Source organism: Schistocerca cancellata, chromosome 10, assembly GCF_023864275.1.
Source record: "Schistocerca cancellata isolate TAMUIC-IGC-003103 chromosome 10, iqSchCanc2.1, whole genome shotgun sequence".
NCBI lineage: Eukaryota > Metazoa > Arthropoda > Insecta > Orthoptera > Acrididae > Schistocerca > Schistocerca cancellata.
Genome location: NC_064635.1, coordinates 55,327,029 through 55,345,097, shown reverse-complemented (window position 1 = coordinate 55,345,097; position 18,069 = coordinate 55,327,029). Strand labels below are relative to the sequence as shown.

At 39.5% G+C, this 18,069-nt stretch overlaps 1 protein-coding gene across 3 annotated transcripts in view; it reads left to right on the top strand.

Moving 5' to 3' along the window:
- Positions 1 to 1,123: 1,123 nt before the first annotated feature.
- LOC126106303 (U11/U12 small nuclear ribonucleoprotein 35 kDa protein-like) overlaps positions 1,124 to 18,069 on the top strand; it is a 90,908-nt gene continuing 73,962 nt past the window's right edge. For all 3 annotated transcript variants that reach the window (XM_049912525.1, XM_049912524.1, XM_049912523.1), the window contains exons 1-3: positions 1,124 to 1,327; positions 1,415 to 1,487; positions 9,999 to 10,211. In XM_049912525.1, coding sequence (XP_049768482.1) covers positions 1,242 to 1,327; positions 1,415 to 1,487; positions 9,999 to 10,211 — 372 coding nt within the window. In that variant the 5' untranslated portion in view covers positions 1,124 to 1,241. The remainder of the gene's footprint in view (positions 1,328 to 1,414; positions 1,488 to 9,998; positions 10,212 to 18,069) is intronic.

Below are 18,069 nucleotides of genomic sequence, written 5' to 3'. Positions count from 1 at the left end.
TGTTGTGCGTCTTTCCAAAGTGTTGCGAACAGAAACCAGACTGTCGCCGTGTTTTTCAATTGTCTATTATTTTTCTGCTTCCTGTGTATTTTATTAGCATCATCAACCCTTTGTTTTATGTTAAGTTCCACAATTTTCCGCCATTTTACCTTTAAGTCACCGATTTTATCGGCAACTTTTATTATTTATTATCTTCATCTTTTTAAAACAAATTCTATGGCTGAAGGGCGGCGTACTAAGCTGCTGCCAGCCCGCCCCCTTCAGAGGGAATCGAAACTCAATAAATGAAAAAAAAAGGTATACATGTCAGAACTTTAAAATTGACAATAAAGTCTCTTGTCAAGAAAGCATTACGAACACTGGTACACGATCCTGTTAATACACATTCACAAGGAAAACAAACATTTTAGAGCCAGGCAAAATCACATAAGGACCGATGTAGTAGCAAACATACATCGTGACAGAACCACCATTACATACGGCCGGTATTACACTATCAAAACCGAGCGAGGTGGCACCGTGGTTAGACACTGGACTCGCAATCGGGAGGACGACGGTTCAATCCCGCGTCCGGCCATGCTGATTTAGGTTTTCCGTGATTTCCCTAAATCGCTCCAGGCAAATGCCGCGATGGTTCCTTTGAAAGGGCACGGCCGACTTCCTTCCCGAGACCGATGACCTCGCTGTCTGGTCTCCTTCCCCAAACAATCCAATCCTTACACTATCATATTTCTTTGTCAAAAATATTTGATGGTGTAATAGGAACTTTGTCAAATGTCGTCCAATATTTGATCAAATGTAGGGCCTCGCTGTAGAATTGATCAAAGAAAGGGGTAGTGAGCTCTTAAGCACTGAAGGTGCATCATAGCTTCCTGAGGAAATAAACAAATTATATTGAGTGATTTGTTAATTTATCTTGGGTGAATGAGATGATTAGCAGAACGAGACGTTGGTTTGTGGAAAGATGTCACAGCAGTTCGAATTTCTAGGACAGTTTAAACGTAATAAAATAATAACCAATTTTTCAAACCAGAGCTACGGGTCAGAGAATTGTATGAATATTTTGAAATGTTGGTGTTTCGATTCGGTAGCCATAATCGATTTGTTCCCAAAATATCGATATGCGCCTGCACATGTATTTTCAAAAAACCAAAATATTGCGGCAAAAGTGTAATGTGTCGTGTAACGTACAATGTGTTTAGATGTGACTAAATATTTTTGCTACTGTGAAGTAATTTAGGATGGAGAGTAGCGTACACATTCGGAAAGGAAAGCGTGAAAGAGAGATCTCAAGTGAAAAATACAGCAGAGAATACCGGAAAAGAGAGTAAGAGTTTAATTTGTTTACTTAAATTGTTGCTGGACATTGACATGTCTTCATGTAAGAACCCCATGCCCTTTATCCTTGTTTTAGGTCTGAAGGCGAATGTTCACGGCCTGCAGAAGGACACAAAAGAGTGATTTCGAGAGACAAGTCAAAACTAGCGGTGAGCCAACATCTGGTTGTTTGTCATTAGATTTATTTATTATACAATCATAGTCATCATGAATGTAAAAATTTTTCAAAGATCTGAGTAGCTTGATAAGGAGAGGTGACACGGTAATTTATTAGGCCTTTGTTTTTGTATGTCTGTCTGGTGAATAATCTCTTTAAGCCGCTAATCTTTATTGGAGGAAATACATTTCCAAGATTTCAACGGCAGTGCCCATGTTAATAGCTTGTTACTTCCCTCATTGTCTGCAATAATTTGGGTGTATATATTTGTAGTTTCGAGGAAAATGTAAGTAATACATTAATTAAATATACACAGGTTACCCACATTTTACATGTATACAGTAGGTCCAAAATTTAAGGATATCAGAAGTTTAAAATGTGTTAGATTATTGAAACACATATGCCCTTAAAGAATCATACCGTTACAATTTTATATAATCTGGCATTAAATCAATCAGTAGCCTGTACTCTTCCACTGTGGAGTGCACCCACATTCTCCATAAATTACTTGCCATGTTTCCAATAGGCAGATTGGATTTCAGATGGGGTTACATAATATATCATGAGCTTGAGCTTGGAGAGATGATCACCCCAAAAATTCGTTGCCTGATATTTAATCAATCACGGAAAAATCTGATAACTTAACAACATAAAACATTTTTTTTTACCATTTTCTGAATGATTAATGTTATTCTAAAGTTCATAGCAATTTTTGTAATTTATACACACACACCTACACCTGCTACTTCATATCCAAAAATTCATCTAGAAGGATTTGTCATTCAGAAATTCTTTTAATTTGTTTTTAAATATTGGTTGCCTATCTGTCAGTTTCTATTTGGCAAATGTCCAAAGATTTTTGTGGCAGCATAACTACCCCATTCTGTGCCAAAGTCAGATTTAACCCGAAACTGTGAAGATCATTCTTTCTTCTAGTATTGTAGCTATGTGCTTCCCTATTATTTTTTAATTGGAATGGGCTATTAACAACAAATTTCATAAGTGTGAATATGTATTGCGAAGGTACTGTCAATATCCTGAGCTCCCAAGGTGATCTTGGATGGGCTCCAGCTATTACTCTCAACACTTTTTCTCTTAACGATGAATTACCCCAAAATATGCCATACAAAAGCAGTGAATGAAAATAGGCTTAGTAGGCTAATTTAATGATATGCTTATCACCAAATTTTGCAGTAACTCTGATCCATAATCAGCTAAACATAACTGTTTCAGCAGATCATCAATGTATTTCTTCCAGTTCAGTTTCTCATCAGTGCCCACACCCAGAAATTTTGAATATTCTGCCTTAGCAACAGACTAATGTTCAAAGTCTCTATTTGTCAATGGTGTTATGTCGTTTGTATATAGGCTACCATGTTTTCTCAAAATTTAGTGAGAGTCCATTTTCAGAGACCACGTAAGAATTTTCTGAAAGAAATTATTTACAATTTCCTCAACTAATTTGTACCTTTCCAGTATAGGGCTCTGCTGATTTTTGCAGAATACCTGTACTGTTAATTTCAATCTTCTTCATTATTCCAGGTAAATATGAATTAAACCATTTTTGCACCATCCCACTCATACCAAAATACTTAAACTTATCTAGAAGAATTTCATGATTCACACAGTCAAAAGCCTTTGAGAGATCACAAAATATCCCAATGGGTGATGTTCGGTTATTCAGAGGATTTAATATTTGATCAGAGAAAGCATATATACCATTTTCTGTGGAAAAGCCTTTCTGAAAACCAAATTGACTTTTGTTAATACTTCATTTTTACAAATACGTGAAGTTACTCTTGAATACATTACTTTTTCAAGAATGTTGGATATAGGCCTAGCTGTCAGAAGGGAGATTGGGCGGTAGTTGTTAGCATAAGACCTATCTCCTTTTTTATGCAATGGTTTAACAATGATGTATTTTAGTCTGTCTGGAAAAATGCCCTGTTGCAGTGAGCTGCTACATATGAAGCTGAGAAACTTACTTATCTGTTGGTAACAAGCTTTTAGTACTCAGCTTTTAGTATGCAACAGCTGTAGGGCTGTCCGTCTCACCTTCTCTGTACACAGACGACTTCTGCATTTCATACTGGTGTTGCTGAGTGGTGCGTACAGGGAGCCATCCACAAGGCGCAGTCATTGGCTCTAGCCCCACGGTTTCCAGTTTTCGGTCACAGAGTCATGTGTTAGGCACTTCTGTCGGCGTCGTACCGTTCATCCAGAACTGGAACTTTACCTTAATGACGATCCACTCACTGTAGTGGAGACATATCGATTCTTAGGACTTGTTTTCAACGCCCGATTGACGTGGCTTCGTCAGCTCAAGCAGGAGTGCTGGCAGCACCTAAATGCCCTCCGTCACCTGAGCAACACCAACTGGGGTGCAGATATCTCTGTGCTGCTGCAGCTCTATAGAGCCCTTGTTCAATCCCGCCTTCACTATGGGAGTCTCGTTTATGGCTCTGCGGCGCATTCAGTGTTGCGTTTACTCGACCCAGTGCACCACTGTGGCATTCACCTGGTGACAGGAGCTTGTAGGATGAGTCCAGTGACCAGTGTCCTCGTAGAGGCCAGAGTCCCTCCATTGCAGGTTAGGTGCGCACAACTGCTGGCTAGTTACATAACTGCTGGCTAGTTACATTGCACATGTTCGTAGTTCTCCCGCACGTCCAAATTCCCGTCTCATTTTCTCACCCACAGTGGCTCATCTCCCGTATCGACAGCCCAGGTCAGGGCTTCCAATTGCAGTTCGTGTCCGGTCCCTTGTTTCCGAACTGCAGTCCTTGCCTTTACCACCTATACTTGAGGTCCATTCGTGTAGACCTCCATGGTGTATATTTAGGACACGGCTTCGCCTGGACCTTACACTTTGTCCTAAAGACTCAGTTAATCCCGCGGCTCTCTGCTGCCACTTCGTCTAGATTCTTGGCATGTACCGAGGCCACAAAGTGGTTTACATGGATGGCTTGATGGTGGATGCTCACATTGGCTTCGCATATATCCATGGAGGACAAATTGAACAGCATTCCTTGCCTGATCGCTTCAGTGTTTTCACTGCCGAGCTGATGGCTATATCTCATGTTCTTGAGGACGTTCGTTCATGCCCTGGGGAGTCATTTCTTCTGTGAACTGACTCCCTGTGCAGCCTATAAGCTATTGACAAGTGCTACCCTCGTCATCCCTTGGTAGCGACCATCCAGGAGTCCATCTATGCCCTGGAACGGTCCATTCATTCAGTGGTGTTTGTATGGACCCCAGATCACCTGTTGGAATCCCAGGCAACAAACTTGCCGACAGGCTGGCCAAACAGGCTAAGTGGACACCGCTTATGGAGATCGGCTTCTCTGCAACTGAGCTGCGTTCAGAACTATGCTGCCAGGTTTTGCAGCTTTGGGAGATGAAATGTCATAATCTCAGCACACACAACAAACTGTGTGCCATTAAGGAGCTTACGAATGTGTGGCAGTCCTCCATGCGGGCCTCTCGCAATGACTCTGTGGTTCTCTGCCAGCTCCGCATTGACCACGCTTGGATGACACACCTCTACCTCCTGTGCCATGATGACCCTCCCCAGTGTCGGTGCGGTGCCCGGCTGGCAGTGGTCCATATCTTGGTGAACTGTTCTTCTTTGGCTGCCTTGCAACAGATTCTTCAGTTACTGGACTCATTGCCATTAATTTTAGCTGACAATGCCTCATCGACTAATTTACTTTCACATTTTATACATGACAGTGGGTTTTATCATTCTATGTAAGTTTCAGCACATGTCCTTTGTCCCTTTGTGTTCTGCACTGTAATGCTTTTGGGTGGATGTTTTAATGTGTCGCAGAGTGGCTGGCTTTTCCTTTTTATTCTCGTGGTCGGCCAGCCACGGTCATCTGCTCTCTTGTTTTTACCCCTTCTACCTGTTTCTTGCTTTTCTCTGTGGTTTTCTTTTCCTGTTTTGTTCATAGTAGTGTTGGTTGTCCTTCTGCTGTTCTTCTGGTTCTTCCTTTCTCCTGTTATTGTGCTGTGCATCTCCTTTCCCTTGTGTAATTATTTTACCGGGAACAAGGGACCGATGACCTCGCATTTTGGTCTCTTCCCCCCCCTCCCCCCTTCTCCCCTCTTTTAAACCAACCAATCACTGCATAAATGAGACACACAAACAAGGCTGAAAACATTGCTAAGCTTACAGATGGTGTCCTTCTTTGGAGCCACTTACAGTGCATTTACGTGTTTATTTATTCTGCATAGTAACAGCCTTTGATCTTGAATCCTAATTGTTGTTTATAATTAAAAGTGCAGGTAATGATTATTTATATGGGGGGACTTCAGAAAGTAAGTTACAGATTACTACCCACGTCTGGTGCAGTCTTGGTCAAGTTGTTGACACTGTTTCTCTGTGACTGGATACGACACTGCATTTGGTCCATATACCTCAAGAACCTAATTTTGGGTCTGTTTGCAATTTAGGTATTGTGTGCACGGGAATGATATTGTCTCGCATATTCTGAAGTACATGTACAGTTGCCACGCCATTTCATTCCCACACTGTGATGCACATGTTATCCATAACCACAGCAGAACTGTGTCTGTGGGAAACCTGGCACATATAGCCTCTTCCGAAAATCTGCTACTCCCATTGGACGACGGTTTTAGTGTGCAGTTACATATGAACTTACTTCCCATACCTGGTACTTGCACAAAAAAAAGAGAGAGATTACCCAACTACTAATACTACTGTTGACACTACACATTCTATGAGTAAAATCAGTAAACGTCTGTTTTGTTCACTCATTTAGGGTACATCTAAATTGTAGATGGTTGTTCCCACTACTGGAGCTACCTTCGAACTATCCCAATCGACAGTTATAGCCTGCTGAATTCCATGGGTATGTGGCAGAACATCACCAGCATTTCCACTATGACAATAGATTCCATGATTCACTGTAACATTGTAAAATCAACATGCATTTGCAACAGCCCATCTGAAAGTCTTGAAGTCTGTTTCATTCATTGGTCGCTGACCTCAGTTGCCTACTCTCCACCAATGTAGAATGTTGTCTTACCAATATGGGAGCAAGCTGACATGAGGCTGGATGCCTCATGAAGGACTTCCTCAGCCATTTTTGATTCTGCAGCTGTAGTATCATCTGAGATGAGCCACAATGACTCATTCCTGAGTTCTTGTTTGGGATCCATTGTACCCAATACCTGACCATGATTATTTGCTGCATCTTGTTAGACCAAGCAGTCCCACGACCTGTTCTCCGAACTGCCCAAAATGCCACAGGTGCAACTGTCATTCATTTGCCTTGTTTTTGTAAAGATACATAACATATGGGTCATGATTGGTCAGGCAACATATCAGTCCACGTGTTGGGTGAAGAAGTTTCATTTTTATTCTTGTCTCGATGATAAGGAGAAATTCAAAAGTTTTCTTGCCTGTGTCTGAAGTGTCACATTTTGCTGCAGTTGGAATATACAATCTCATATTAGCTTGTTCGTATTGAATATAGTTCCAAGTGTCCTTCATATTTCTGTTAGATTTTCTTGCTTTAACCAATAAAGAATAAATATAAGTGTGCACATTTGTGGATACAAAGCACTGGCGGGTGTAGTTCAACTTTCTGCAGTGTCGGTACAACGTGGTCAGCCAGGACACGTGGATACTAGTTAGCACTGAAGAACAATTTCATTGAAAAGCTTCGACATTTTCTTGTTTGTGTGCTTACAAATCACTCAGCGCCTCAGCTATAAAGTGAGTTGTTCTCTCATCTTCTTTCATTATTATCTTTCATTGTTATTATCTTATTATTTTTTCTTCTTTCATTATTTTATTTCATTATTATCATCTTTATTATCTTATTATTATCTTTATTTCATTATTATCTCTCACTATTTTCATTATTTTCTTCTTTCATTATTTTATTCCATCTGTAGCTCAATTTTTGATATTTTAAATGTTCTTATGTGTCACTGATAATTCATCAGCAGATAGCATCCTTATCTGTCCTTGATTTAACCTGTTGTGTTCACTCTCCAATTTCCATTAGCATAACATATTTGTGAAACAGTTTGTTTTATATCTCATCATTTGATCATTTTCATTATTTGCAAAAAAAAGTTTGCTATTGTTAAACCTGTTATTCTAGTGAGGTATTTACACATGATCAGTGACTATATGAAGGACACAAAAGCTATTTCTATAAATTGCATTATCTTGTGGTTTAAAACATGTTAAGAATGACCTCCTTAGAAAAATAAAAATGCTGCTGTTGTATGGCAGAGGAGGGAATTGTTTACATATACATCTACATGTATACTCTGCAAACCTCCGAGAGGTGCAAGGCAGAGAGTACATCCCATTGTACTAGTTATGTGGTTTTCTTCCTATTCCATTCACACATGGAGTGCTGGAAGAATGATTGTTTGCATGCCTTTGAGCAGGCAGTAATTATTCTAATCTTATCTTCATGGTCCCTGTGTGAACAGTACATAGGGGGTTGAGGTATATTCGTAATCATTTAAAACCGGTTCTTGAAGCTTTGTTAATAGACTTTCTCGGGATAGTTTATGTCTATATTCAAGAGTCTTCCAGTTCAGTTCCTTCAGTTGCTCTGCGACCCTCTCCCACAGGTTAAACAAACGTGACCATTCGTGCTTCCCTTCTCTGTATATGTTCAACATCCCCTGTTAGTCCTACCTGGTACAGGACCCACACATTTGAGCAATATTCTAGAATCGACCACACAAGTGATTTTTGTAAGCAATCTCCCTTGTAGAGGGATTGCATTTCTTAGTATTCAAGTAGTAAACTGAAGTCTACCACTTGCTTTACCATGACTGAACCTGTGTGGTCATTCCATTCCATTTCATGTCCCTACAAAGTGTTACAACCAGATACTTGTATTAGTTGGCCGATTCCAACAGCAATTTATTGATATTATAGTCTTAGGATACTATGTTTTTTTGTTTTGTGAAGTGCACAGTTTTACATTTCTGAACATTTAAAGCAAGTTGCCAGTCTCTGCACCTCTTTAAAATTTCATTGAGATCCAACTGAGTATGTATGCAGCTTTATTCATATCGTACTTATTATAGATAACTGTATCATAGGCAGAAAGCCTGATTTTACTATTAATATTGTCTGCAAGGTCATTAATATACAACATGAACAGCAAGGGTCCGAACACACTCCTCTGTGGGACGCCCGACGTTACTTCTACATCCGACTACTCTCCATCCAAGATAACATGTTACGTTCTCCCTACCAAAAAGTCACTTGATATCCCATATGACTGTCCTTTTAACAATAAGCATAGGTGTTGTACTGAGTCAAATGCTTTTCAGAAATCAAGAAATACAGCATCTATGTGATTGCCTTGATCCAAATCTTTTTTATGTCTTCAATTAGGTGGATGTAATTGGGATTTTCCAAGATTTCTTCATAATTTTCACCACTTGGTTTAATTGGTGTGTGTGTGTGTGTGTGTGTGTGTGTGTGCGTGTGTGTGTGTGTGTGTGTGTGTGTGTGTTTTTATCAAATCATAATCGTCAGTGTGATATGCTGATATCCTTAATTAAAAGCATGCTGTAGAACTGGCAAATCCATATCAGTAACCTATGTTTTATTTTTACTGAAGACACTGGAACTCTATGAATGACACTTCAAAGCATCCTGGTACTTGCCCCTTGCTTATAATTAGCTGTTAAGATACAATGAGAAACGGTATTGTGATGATTTTATTGTATGAAATATTCTAGCTGAACTTTTCCTGTCAGAAAAACTCCAGGCATTTGATAATTTCCAATATTGTATTCACTATGAGAACTAATGACTGTCACAGAGATGGTAGAAATTAACAGAGCTAAATGCTTCCTCCAAACAGAAATTACAGCAGTGCCAACAGTGATGTAATGCTGACAGTGTCATTGTTGTCATCACATTGTATAATATGTTGCATACCCCTCTGTAGTCTTATCTATCAAACCCATGAACATACACATACCTTATGTGAATTCTGATTTCGATGGCTTCCTTGATGTCTGAGACCCATTGATATGAAGCGAAAACAACTATGGCGTGTCTGCTAAAATATGACATTGTGCTTATTGATAAGATGTTTTAGAAGTTTCACATCTACATCCATACTCTGCAAACCATCATATCTTCCTTCATCTTTACATTTCTATTGACAGCCATGGTCAATACTGTTATAATGACCTTACGATCACAGATTCTCTTCTCTGTGTTAGTTAAAAAATTTGGACCTTTTTGTAACAAAGAGATCAAAGTTGGTACCCTCATGATTCGGTTCTCTGATTAACTGCCCAACGTAGTTTTCAGATAAGGCATTTAGAGTAATTTCACATGATAAACCATCACAACTACCAACCCTAATAAAGTCTGTAATTTGTAGTGGTGTACTGTCTGTGATTTTAATTCAGTTTTGTTGTGGTGTGAAAAATGAAGAGATACCAAACTTTAGCCTCAAGTTTTTTCTCCTTACTGTTGCAGGAAGCTGAACGATGGTCTCCATATGCTTGGAAATTCTACAACCCACTGGCTGTCGGCAGCATAGATGGCACAGACACGGAACCACACGACCGGGGCATTGCACGTGCCATGGAGGCCGAGTACCACCCTAATGCTCGGGTAGTTGGTAATCCGCGCGCAACTCTATTTCTTGCCCGGTTACCACCTCACACTGATAAGGAAGAAATTCTAAAGGTATCCTATTAACTCAGCTTCCATTTGTGCATTTATCGTGATAATTTTGAGTTACTTGTCTGGAACATTAGGTATTGTATTGGGATCATGTTTAGATGGATGCACAGCCATGTCATCACGAGTGGTGTCTGTTCTGTCAGATATGCCCGAGAGAACACACACTGCTTAAATATATATGTGGCTCCTTGACATTTATTTCAGTGCGGACTCAGTAACGTTGTACGAACTTGTAACGGGAATCGATCATTTGTGAGTAGAGGGTTAATGGATGAGGGATGCTGCATCTCAGTGTGCGACAAATTGGAAGTTCGAGTCGGTCGTGGACTGTGTCCAGTTGATGAAGTGGTTGGGGCAGCTGTTCCTGAGAAGTGTTAAATCTGGTTTTGATGCTGGAAGCCACAAATTTCCACCCATCCCATCCCTTTCTTTACTTATTCTCTATTTCATATAATTAATTTAAATGCTTTTACAGAAATGTCGGAAGCTCATTAGTCCTCTCACACTTAGTATCCACTTCAGTGAATGCCAACTTTACTGTTTAATACGCTCCTGTTATTGCTCTTTCCAATGCCTCTGTCCTTTTGGGCGAACATTAGCTACTCACTTGTGTTAATTAGCAGCCAGTGGTGTTAGTACTTGGGCTTTTGTTGGTCTGAGAACTGGCCCCTCTCAGAGAGATGGTGCCTGGGAAGAAGTCTTCACATTTGAAGTCAACTCGTCGTACAGAAGGCGTTTAAAGGTGGTAAGAAAACTATATTTTACAATATATTTTCGTGCTTTGCAACATCATATTATTGCAGAGAATGAACTTCTTTAAATGTCCCCTGCATTGGACTCTGTGCATGTGTGTTGTATTGTGGTGAATTGCTAGTTAGCACTTGACTCCACTTTGAGACATACTTCAAGACTTACCAGAAGGCTCAGTGTTCATTGGGTGGTGATAGTGAAGCAGCTGAGGACCGGGAGGTTATGCCACAGGAGGCTAAGATTGTCATCATCCCAGAAACTCAAGCTCAGAGGATTCTGAAGTAGAGGCTGAATCTCCTGCTGTTCTGCCATGATTTGTGACCACTGCACTAGTTCATAGGAGAAATAGGAAAGCAAGTAGTACATGGACTGTGGCAGAAAGTTTTCATGCATCTGTTCATCCCTTCTTTGGGGGAGGGAGGGGGGGGATATACCAGAGGAGGCTCCTGGTGCCATATTTCTTTCTCTGTTCTCATTTTCTTTGATCAAAACCATTGTTTACGAAACTAATCAGTATGCAACACAGACTGAAAACAAACAGTTGTGTCTGATTGCACTAGAGCTGCAGAAGTTCTTGGGTATAAATTTAATCATGCCTTACATAAAATATTCTAGGATTAGATCCTACTAGTCTACATACTCTGCCCTCTGAATGGATCTGATTGCTAACAGTATGTCAGTCAGTTGATTTGAGTCATGTGAGACTTCTTCATTTTGCTTATAACAGTGAACAAGCACCAATCGGCTGTACAAGATTCTCCCAGTTTTAGATTCACTTCGGAAATCATTTGTGCAAGCAGGTGACCAAGAAGAAAATCGGGTCTGTTGATGAGCAAATTATACCTATTAAGGATCAAATTACACTGAAGCAAAGCAGGTAGCTCAGGAGATATGCACAGATTTGAAGTTCACCAGGGAGGCAGTGGTGGAAGAGAAATATTGAATGCATTAAGTGCCTGTGCAGGTGTCATCCTGAGATTCTGCGATGACATATAACAAAAAACAGTAAAATGTTTTTCGATAATTTGTTCACTAGTGTTCCTCTATTCGAGGAACTGAAGAAATGTGAAATATACACAGGAAAGCGCCGAGGAATAGGTTCCTAGGAGCTCGATCTGGCTTTCTTCTGGAGAAGCAATTGAAGAAAAAAGGCTGCTTGAAATTTTCAGCAGTAGCAATGAAAACAATGTTACAGTGCACACATGAGTGTCGTTGATCTAATGGACCAATGTTTGGCATGGTACGCACGCCACTACCGTGACAAATGGTTGGTACCTTGCGAGCATTTTTTCATTTTCGTGATATGTGTGTAGTAAATTGCTGGTTCGTACACAGGGCAAAGAAACATACTTTGACTCTTTTTGATTTCAAATTGTCATTAGCAAGAGCACTAAGAAATACTGGCTCACACAATGGAAGCAGTGTATAAGGAAGCAGGTCCGACCTAACTCTGCCTAAAGTAAAATGACGCCCAGTAACCAGAACACTAGATGAAATTATCATCGTGCAGGGAACCATTGGCCAAAACTGACAGACGTCAAAAATGCAAATTTCTGCTCTTATTAAATTTGCAAAAGGAAAACAAAATACGTATTTATTAAATGCAAAGAAAGCTTGTGCCCTAGTTGTTTTGAAAATGTTCACACCCAAAAATTTATGTAGCCATCGTCATGAAAGTACTCCATTGTTGCATTGTTTCCACTATAGTCGACATCATACAATTTGATATAATCACCTAAAAATTATCAATAAATGATTTCTGATTACTTGTAACTGTTATTTGTTAAAATTAATCATTCATGAAATTATATTTAATTTAAAATAAAATCATACATGAAAGGGTTGTGGCAGAACCTCCCAGTCCTCATCTGCTACACTATCATTAGCCAGTGAATAGCCTGCATCCTGTAGTAGGTCTTTTAGTTTGTCCTAAAGTAGAGGTAAATGCCAACTAGCGATTTTCATAACTCACCACAGTCATGACACACGTGGATGGAGTCTACAGTAGTGGACACACATTTTTATTGGGCAGGTATATTTTAAGTACAAGTATTTTTTATTTTTATTTTATTTATTTTTTAATTTTTATTTTATTATTTATATATTTATTTATTTCTAATTTTTTTTTGTCATTTTAAACACCTTCCGTAGAACAAATTGTCTTCAGTTGTGGACACATGTTTCATACTTTTATTTGTATTTACGCATGGGTCCAGGCCTAGGGCATCAATTTTTCTAGCAAGAAAAATTGTGTGTGCCAGAAAAAAAGGGGAAAAGCAGTAATGGTTGTGGAAATTCTTATTAGTGAGAGGGAAATCGTAGGAAGACGGATGGAGGTGTGCGCATTATGCAACTATCAATGCTGCCTCTGTAATGTTTTTTTGTGGCAAGGATGCATCAGATGCGGAAACAGAAGCTTCGATGTAGCTTGGTATCTTTATTATTGTTTGTATGTATTTCCTCCTGTTTTATTAATTTGGTGAAGTTCTGGTATAAAGTAAACGTGAATATATACTGTTGGAAATGTCTCAGTTGCACAGGTTATAGGAAATTAGTTGAGCAAAAGGGGAGGAGGGGAAAGGAAGTGTTCGATCAAATACCAGTGGTAAACACAATTTTCGTTAACAAAGGACTAGATTCTGTAGCTGTAAGTCCTTCCTTCGAGTTCTTCCTTTCCTGACATCTTGAAACCTAGAAATGATACTCAGTGCATGGCAGTTGTGGATGAAAAGCTCAACATTAGTGTTGATAACCAATGTATGAAAAATTCCACAGCAAGTGAACCAGAATTAGGTCTAGGGCTGTTTACAATTGATGAAGAGCCCTTCTTTTGGGAAGAAAAGAACCATAAGATTACATAGTACAAAACGGAATTAATAAGAATAGAAACTTTGTTTTTGCAAAGCCGGAACAAACATATCGTGATAAATGAAGATTAATTTCCAAGGATTTGTTTGAAAGGAAATTGTTGAATAGAGATGTGGTGCAACATGATTACTTGATTTACTCTTCCAGTCTGGGGTCCCTTTACTGTGCACCATGTAAACTGTTTGGGATTTAACCCCAATTTGGTACAAGTGGCCTTAGTGGTTGGAAACACACTAATCAAAGGGTAATTGGGCATAGAAATTCCTGTGCACATCATGAGTGTGTTATGCAAGAAGTAGTAAAGTATTTGTGAAATGTACTTCAGAGGGTGTTGGCTATAACGGAAAAACTTTCTTCTAGGGCACTGCTGTTTTATGGAGAAGAAGTACAGACTGGTTCTTTAAGGACAGGTAATTTTGACGTGTTTAGAACTGATAGCTGAATCTGATCCATTCTTAGCTGGTCATACAGCTAAATAAGGAAACCCGTGTAAAAGAAACACTTCGTATGTATCATCTAGGACTCGTGAAGAAATTATAAATACTATAGGGAAGACTGTCACAGAAGAGATCTTGCAGGAGATAGTCTATGCAAAGTATTTCTTCATTATTTTCTTGTCTACCACTGGTGTTCCACACTGTCATCAGTTAAGTTTCATTATATAATACCTGTATAAATGCTGTATACTACAGAAGCGTTTTGTAGAAAAAAAATCGAAACAAAGCTTTTTCAGCTGCTTTACAAGATGCCGCAAAGTGCAAGCATCAATTGTCTATAAAGGACATGAAATCATCATAAGAATTGATGACCATTATCACTGGTGAATATAGTGTGACCATTCCAATTCATTAATTTTTGAAACGTCTGCATGCTAAATTTGTGGATGTTAATTTCTACATCTATTTCCATACTCCGCAAGCCAACTGACGGTGTGTGGCGGAGGGTACCTTGAGTACCTCTATCGGTTCTCCCTTCTATTTCAGTCTCGTATTGTTCTTGGAGAGAAATATTGTCGGGATGCCTCTTGCGTGGGCTCTAATTTCTCTGATTTTATCCTCATGGTCTCTTCGCGACGTAGGAGGGAGCAATATGCTGCTTGACTCCTCGATGAAGGTATGTTCTTGAAACTTCAACAAAAGCTCGTACCGAGCTGCTGAGCATCTCTCTTGTAGTCTTCCACTGGAGTTTATTAGCTCCGTAACGCTTTCGCGATTAGTAAATGATTCTGTAACGAAGCGCGCTGCTCTCCGTTGGCTCTTTTCTATCTCTTCTACCAACCCTATCTGGTACGGATCCCACGCTGATGAGCAGTATTCAACCAGTGGGCGAACAAGTGTACTGTAACCTATTTCCTTTGTTTTCGGACTGCGTTTCCTTAGAATTCTTCCAATGAATCTCAGTCTGGCATCTGCTTTACCGACGATTAATTTTATATGGTCATTCCATTTTAAATCACTCCTAATGCCTACTTCCAGATAATTCATGGAATTAACTGCTTCCAGTTGCTGACCCGCTATATTGTAGCTAAATGATAAAGGATCTTTCTTTCTATGTATTCGCAGCAAATTACACTTATCTACATTGAGTTTCAATTGCCATTCGCTGCACCATGCGTCAATTCATTGCAGAGCCTCCTGCATTTCAGTACAATTTTCCATTGTTACAACCTCTCGATATACTACAGCATCATCTGCAAAAAGGCTCAGTGAACTTCCGATGTTATCCACAAGGTCATTTATATGTATTGTGAATAGTGAACTTCCGATGTTATCCACAAGGTCATTTATATATATTGTGAATAGCAACAGTCCTACGACACTCCCCTGCGGCACACCTGAAATCACTCATACTTTGGAAGACTTCTCTCCATTGAGAATGACATGCTGCGTTCTGTTATCTAGGAACTCCTCAATCCAATCACACAATTGGTCTGATAGTCCATATGCTCTGACTTTGTTCATTAAGCATCTGTGGGGAACTGTATCAAATGCCTTGCGGAAGTCAAGAAACATGGCATCTATCTGGGAACCTCGTGTCTATGGCCCTCTGAGTCTCGTGGATGAATAGTGCAAGCTGGGTTTTACACGATCGTCTTTTTCGAAACACATGCTGATTCCTAGTCTCCAGAAAAGTTCTTATACTTGAACATAATACATGTTCCAAAATTCTATAACTGATCGATGTTAGAGATATAGGTCTATAGTTCTGCACATCTGTTCGACGTCTGTTCTTGTAAAATGGGAATGACCGGTGCCTTTTTCCAATCTTTTGGAATGCTACGCTCTTGTAGAGACCTATGGTACACCGCTGCATGAAGAGGGGCTAGTTCCTTTGCGCACTGTATGTAAAATCGAACTGGTATCCCATCAGGTCCAGCGGCCTTTCCTCTTTTGAGCAATTTTAATTGTTTTTTTCCAATCCTCTGTCATCTATTTCGATATTTACCATTTTGTCATCTGTGCAACAATGTAGAGGAGTGCAGTCTTCCTATGTGAAACAGCTTTGGAAAAAGACATTTAGTATTTTATTTAGTCTGTCATCCTTTGTTTCAGTACCATTTTGGTCACAGAGTGTCTGGATATTTTGTTTTGATCCACCTACCGCTTTGACATGAGACCAAAATTTCTTAGGATTTTCTGCCAAGTCAGTACATAGAACTTTACTTTCAACCTCATTGAATGCCCTTGCGTAGCCCTCCTCACACTACATTTCGCTTCATGTAATTTTTGTTTGTCTGCAAGGCTTTGGCTATGTTTATGTTTGCTGTGAAGTTCCCTTTGCTTCTGTAGCAGTTTTCTAACTCTGTTGTTGCATCACAGTGGCTCTTTTGCATTTTTTACGATCTTGCTTGGCACATACTCATCGAATGCATATTGCAAGTTGAGTTTCGGTTGACAAGTCCAATTGGATTTAACACCACATAATGCACAGATTGTAATACAAGGTAGTAAGGTAGGCTGCTTCATGAAACAGCATGTCATTGTCCAAATGTACAGGTAAATTGAGGAGATACAGTGTATCAAGGTTTTTTAATGTGGTATGTCTTCATTTTGTTCTATAAATGCATTATTGTTTTAATGGTAGAAATATTACTTTTCATCTGTTCTCTTTATCTGATGATTCTGGGGATGGCTGAGGCCAAAACACATTAAGGCGTATATGAAGTCTACATGGGTTGTCAGCCGAGTAGCGTCGTCGTCTCGTAGCAACATTTCGATGGAATGCGTCTCCATCATCTTCAGGCCTGAAACGTTGCTACGAGACGACGACGCTACTTGGCTGACAACCCGTGGAGACTTCATATATGAAATTTATCATGAAAGCCTCCACTCACATATAACGTTAAGACGTGTGTGTTGTTTTTTAATAAAGCAAGTAGTATGTTTCATATGCTCTCTCTCTCTCTCTCTCTCTCTCTCTCTCTCTCTCTCTCTACTTTTCTTTTTTTAGTAGAGATTGGGGAAGTCTCGTGTGGATGTCCTGTACTATTTGTGAAAGAAAAAAATAAATTAGAAAAAGGGGACAAGGAATCACTAACATGTAATGTGACAGGATGTGAGGAGTGTATTTTGTTTGTTTCATTATCTTTTCTTTTTGGTTTTTCCCTTCTTCCTTTTCTGCTTTCTTCATAGTTCTTTATTGCACTACTGTTCCACTTCTAATTTCTCTACCTCTCAATCTAACTTTACTTCTCCTCAACTTCTACTCTGATCGTCTGTGAGCTGGAACTGGCACAGTATGTGTAATATCTTTGACCTCCAAACGCCTCTTGAAGCCACAACCTTAATCTTTTCACCTCTTTGTCTTCGTAACAGATTTGCCCCTCTCTGCCTGGAGTCTGAATGAGCTGCTCCTCCTTTCCAACCTTCCCCAGCCTATAACTTTTTTATCAAGCACAATTATTTTCACTTAACAGGTACCAATAATTTATTTTTTTATTTATTGCAGTTGCAATTTCAAATATTACTACTCATCTTCAAGCAGAAGTTTCAGTTGCAAATATTCCCACGGGCATAAATACAGCTTCCATGATGAATTTTCACTCTGCAGGTTAAAACTTTGTGTCAGATCTGGAACCTTTGCCTTTTGCAGACAAGTGCTGTGTTCAGTGACTGAGCAATCACCTCACTTTCATGAAAAAGACGTTGATCATTGACGACTCTTGGTTGATGAAGAAAATCTTCCCTGTCATCAATGGAAGCCAATCCAAAATACATTGGCTGGTACATGCCCAAAGTGACCT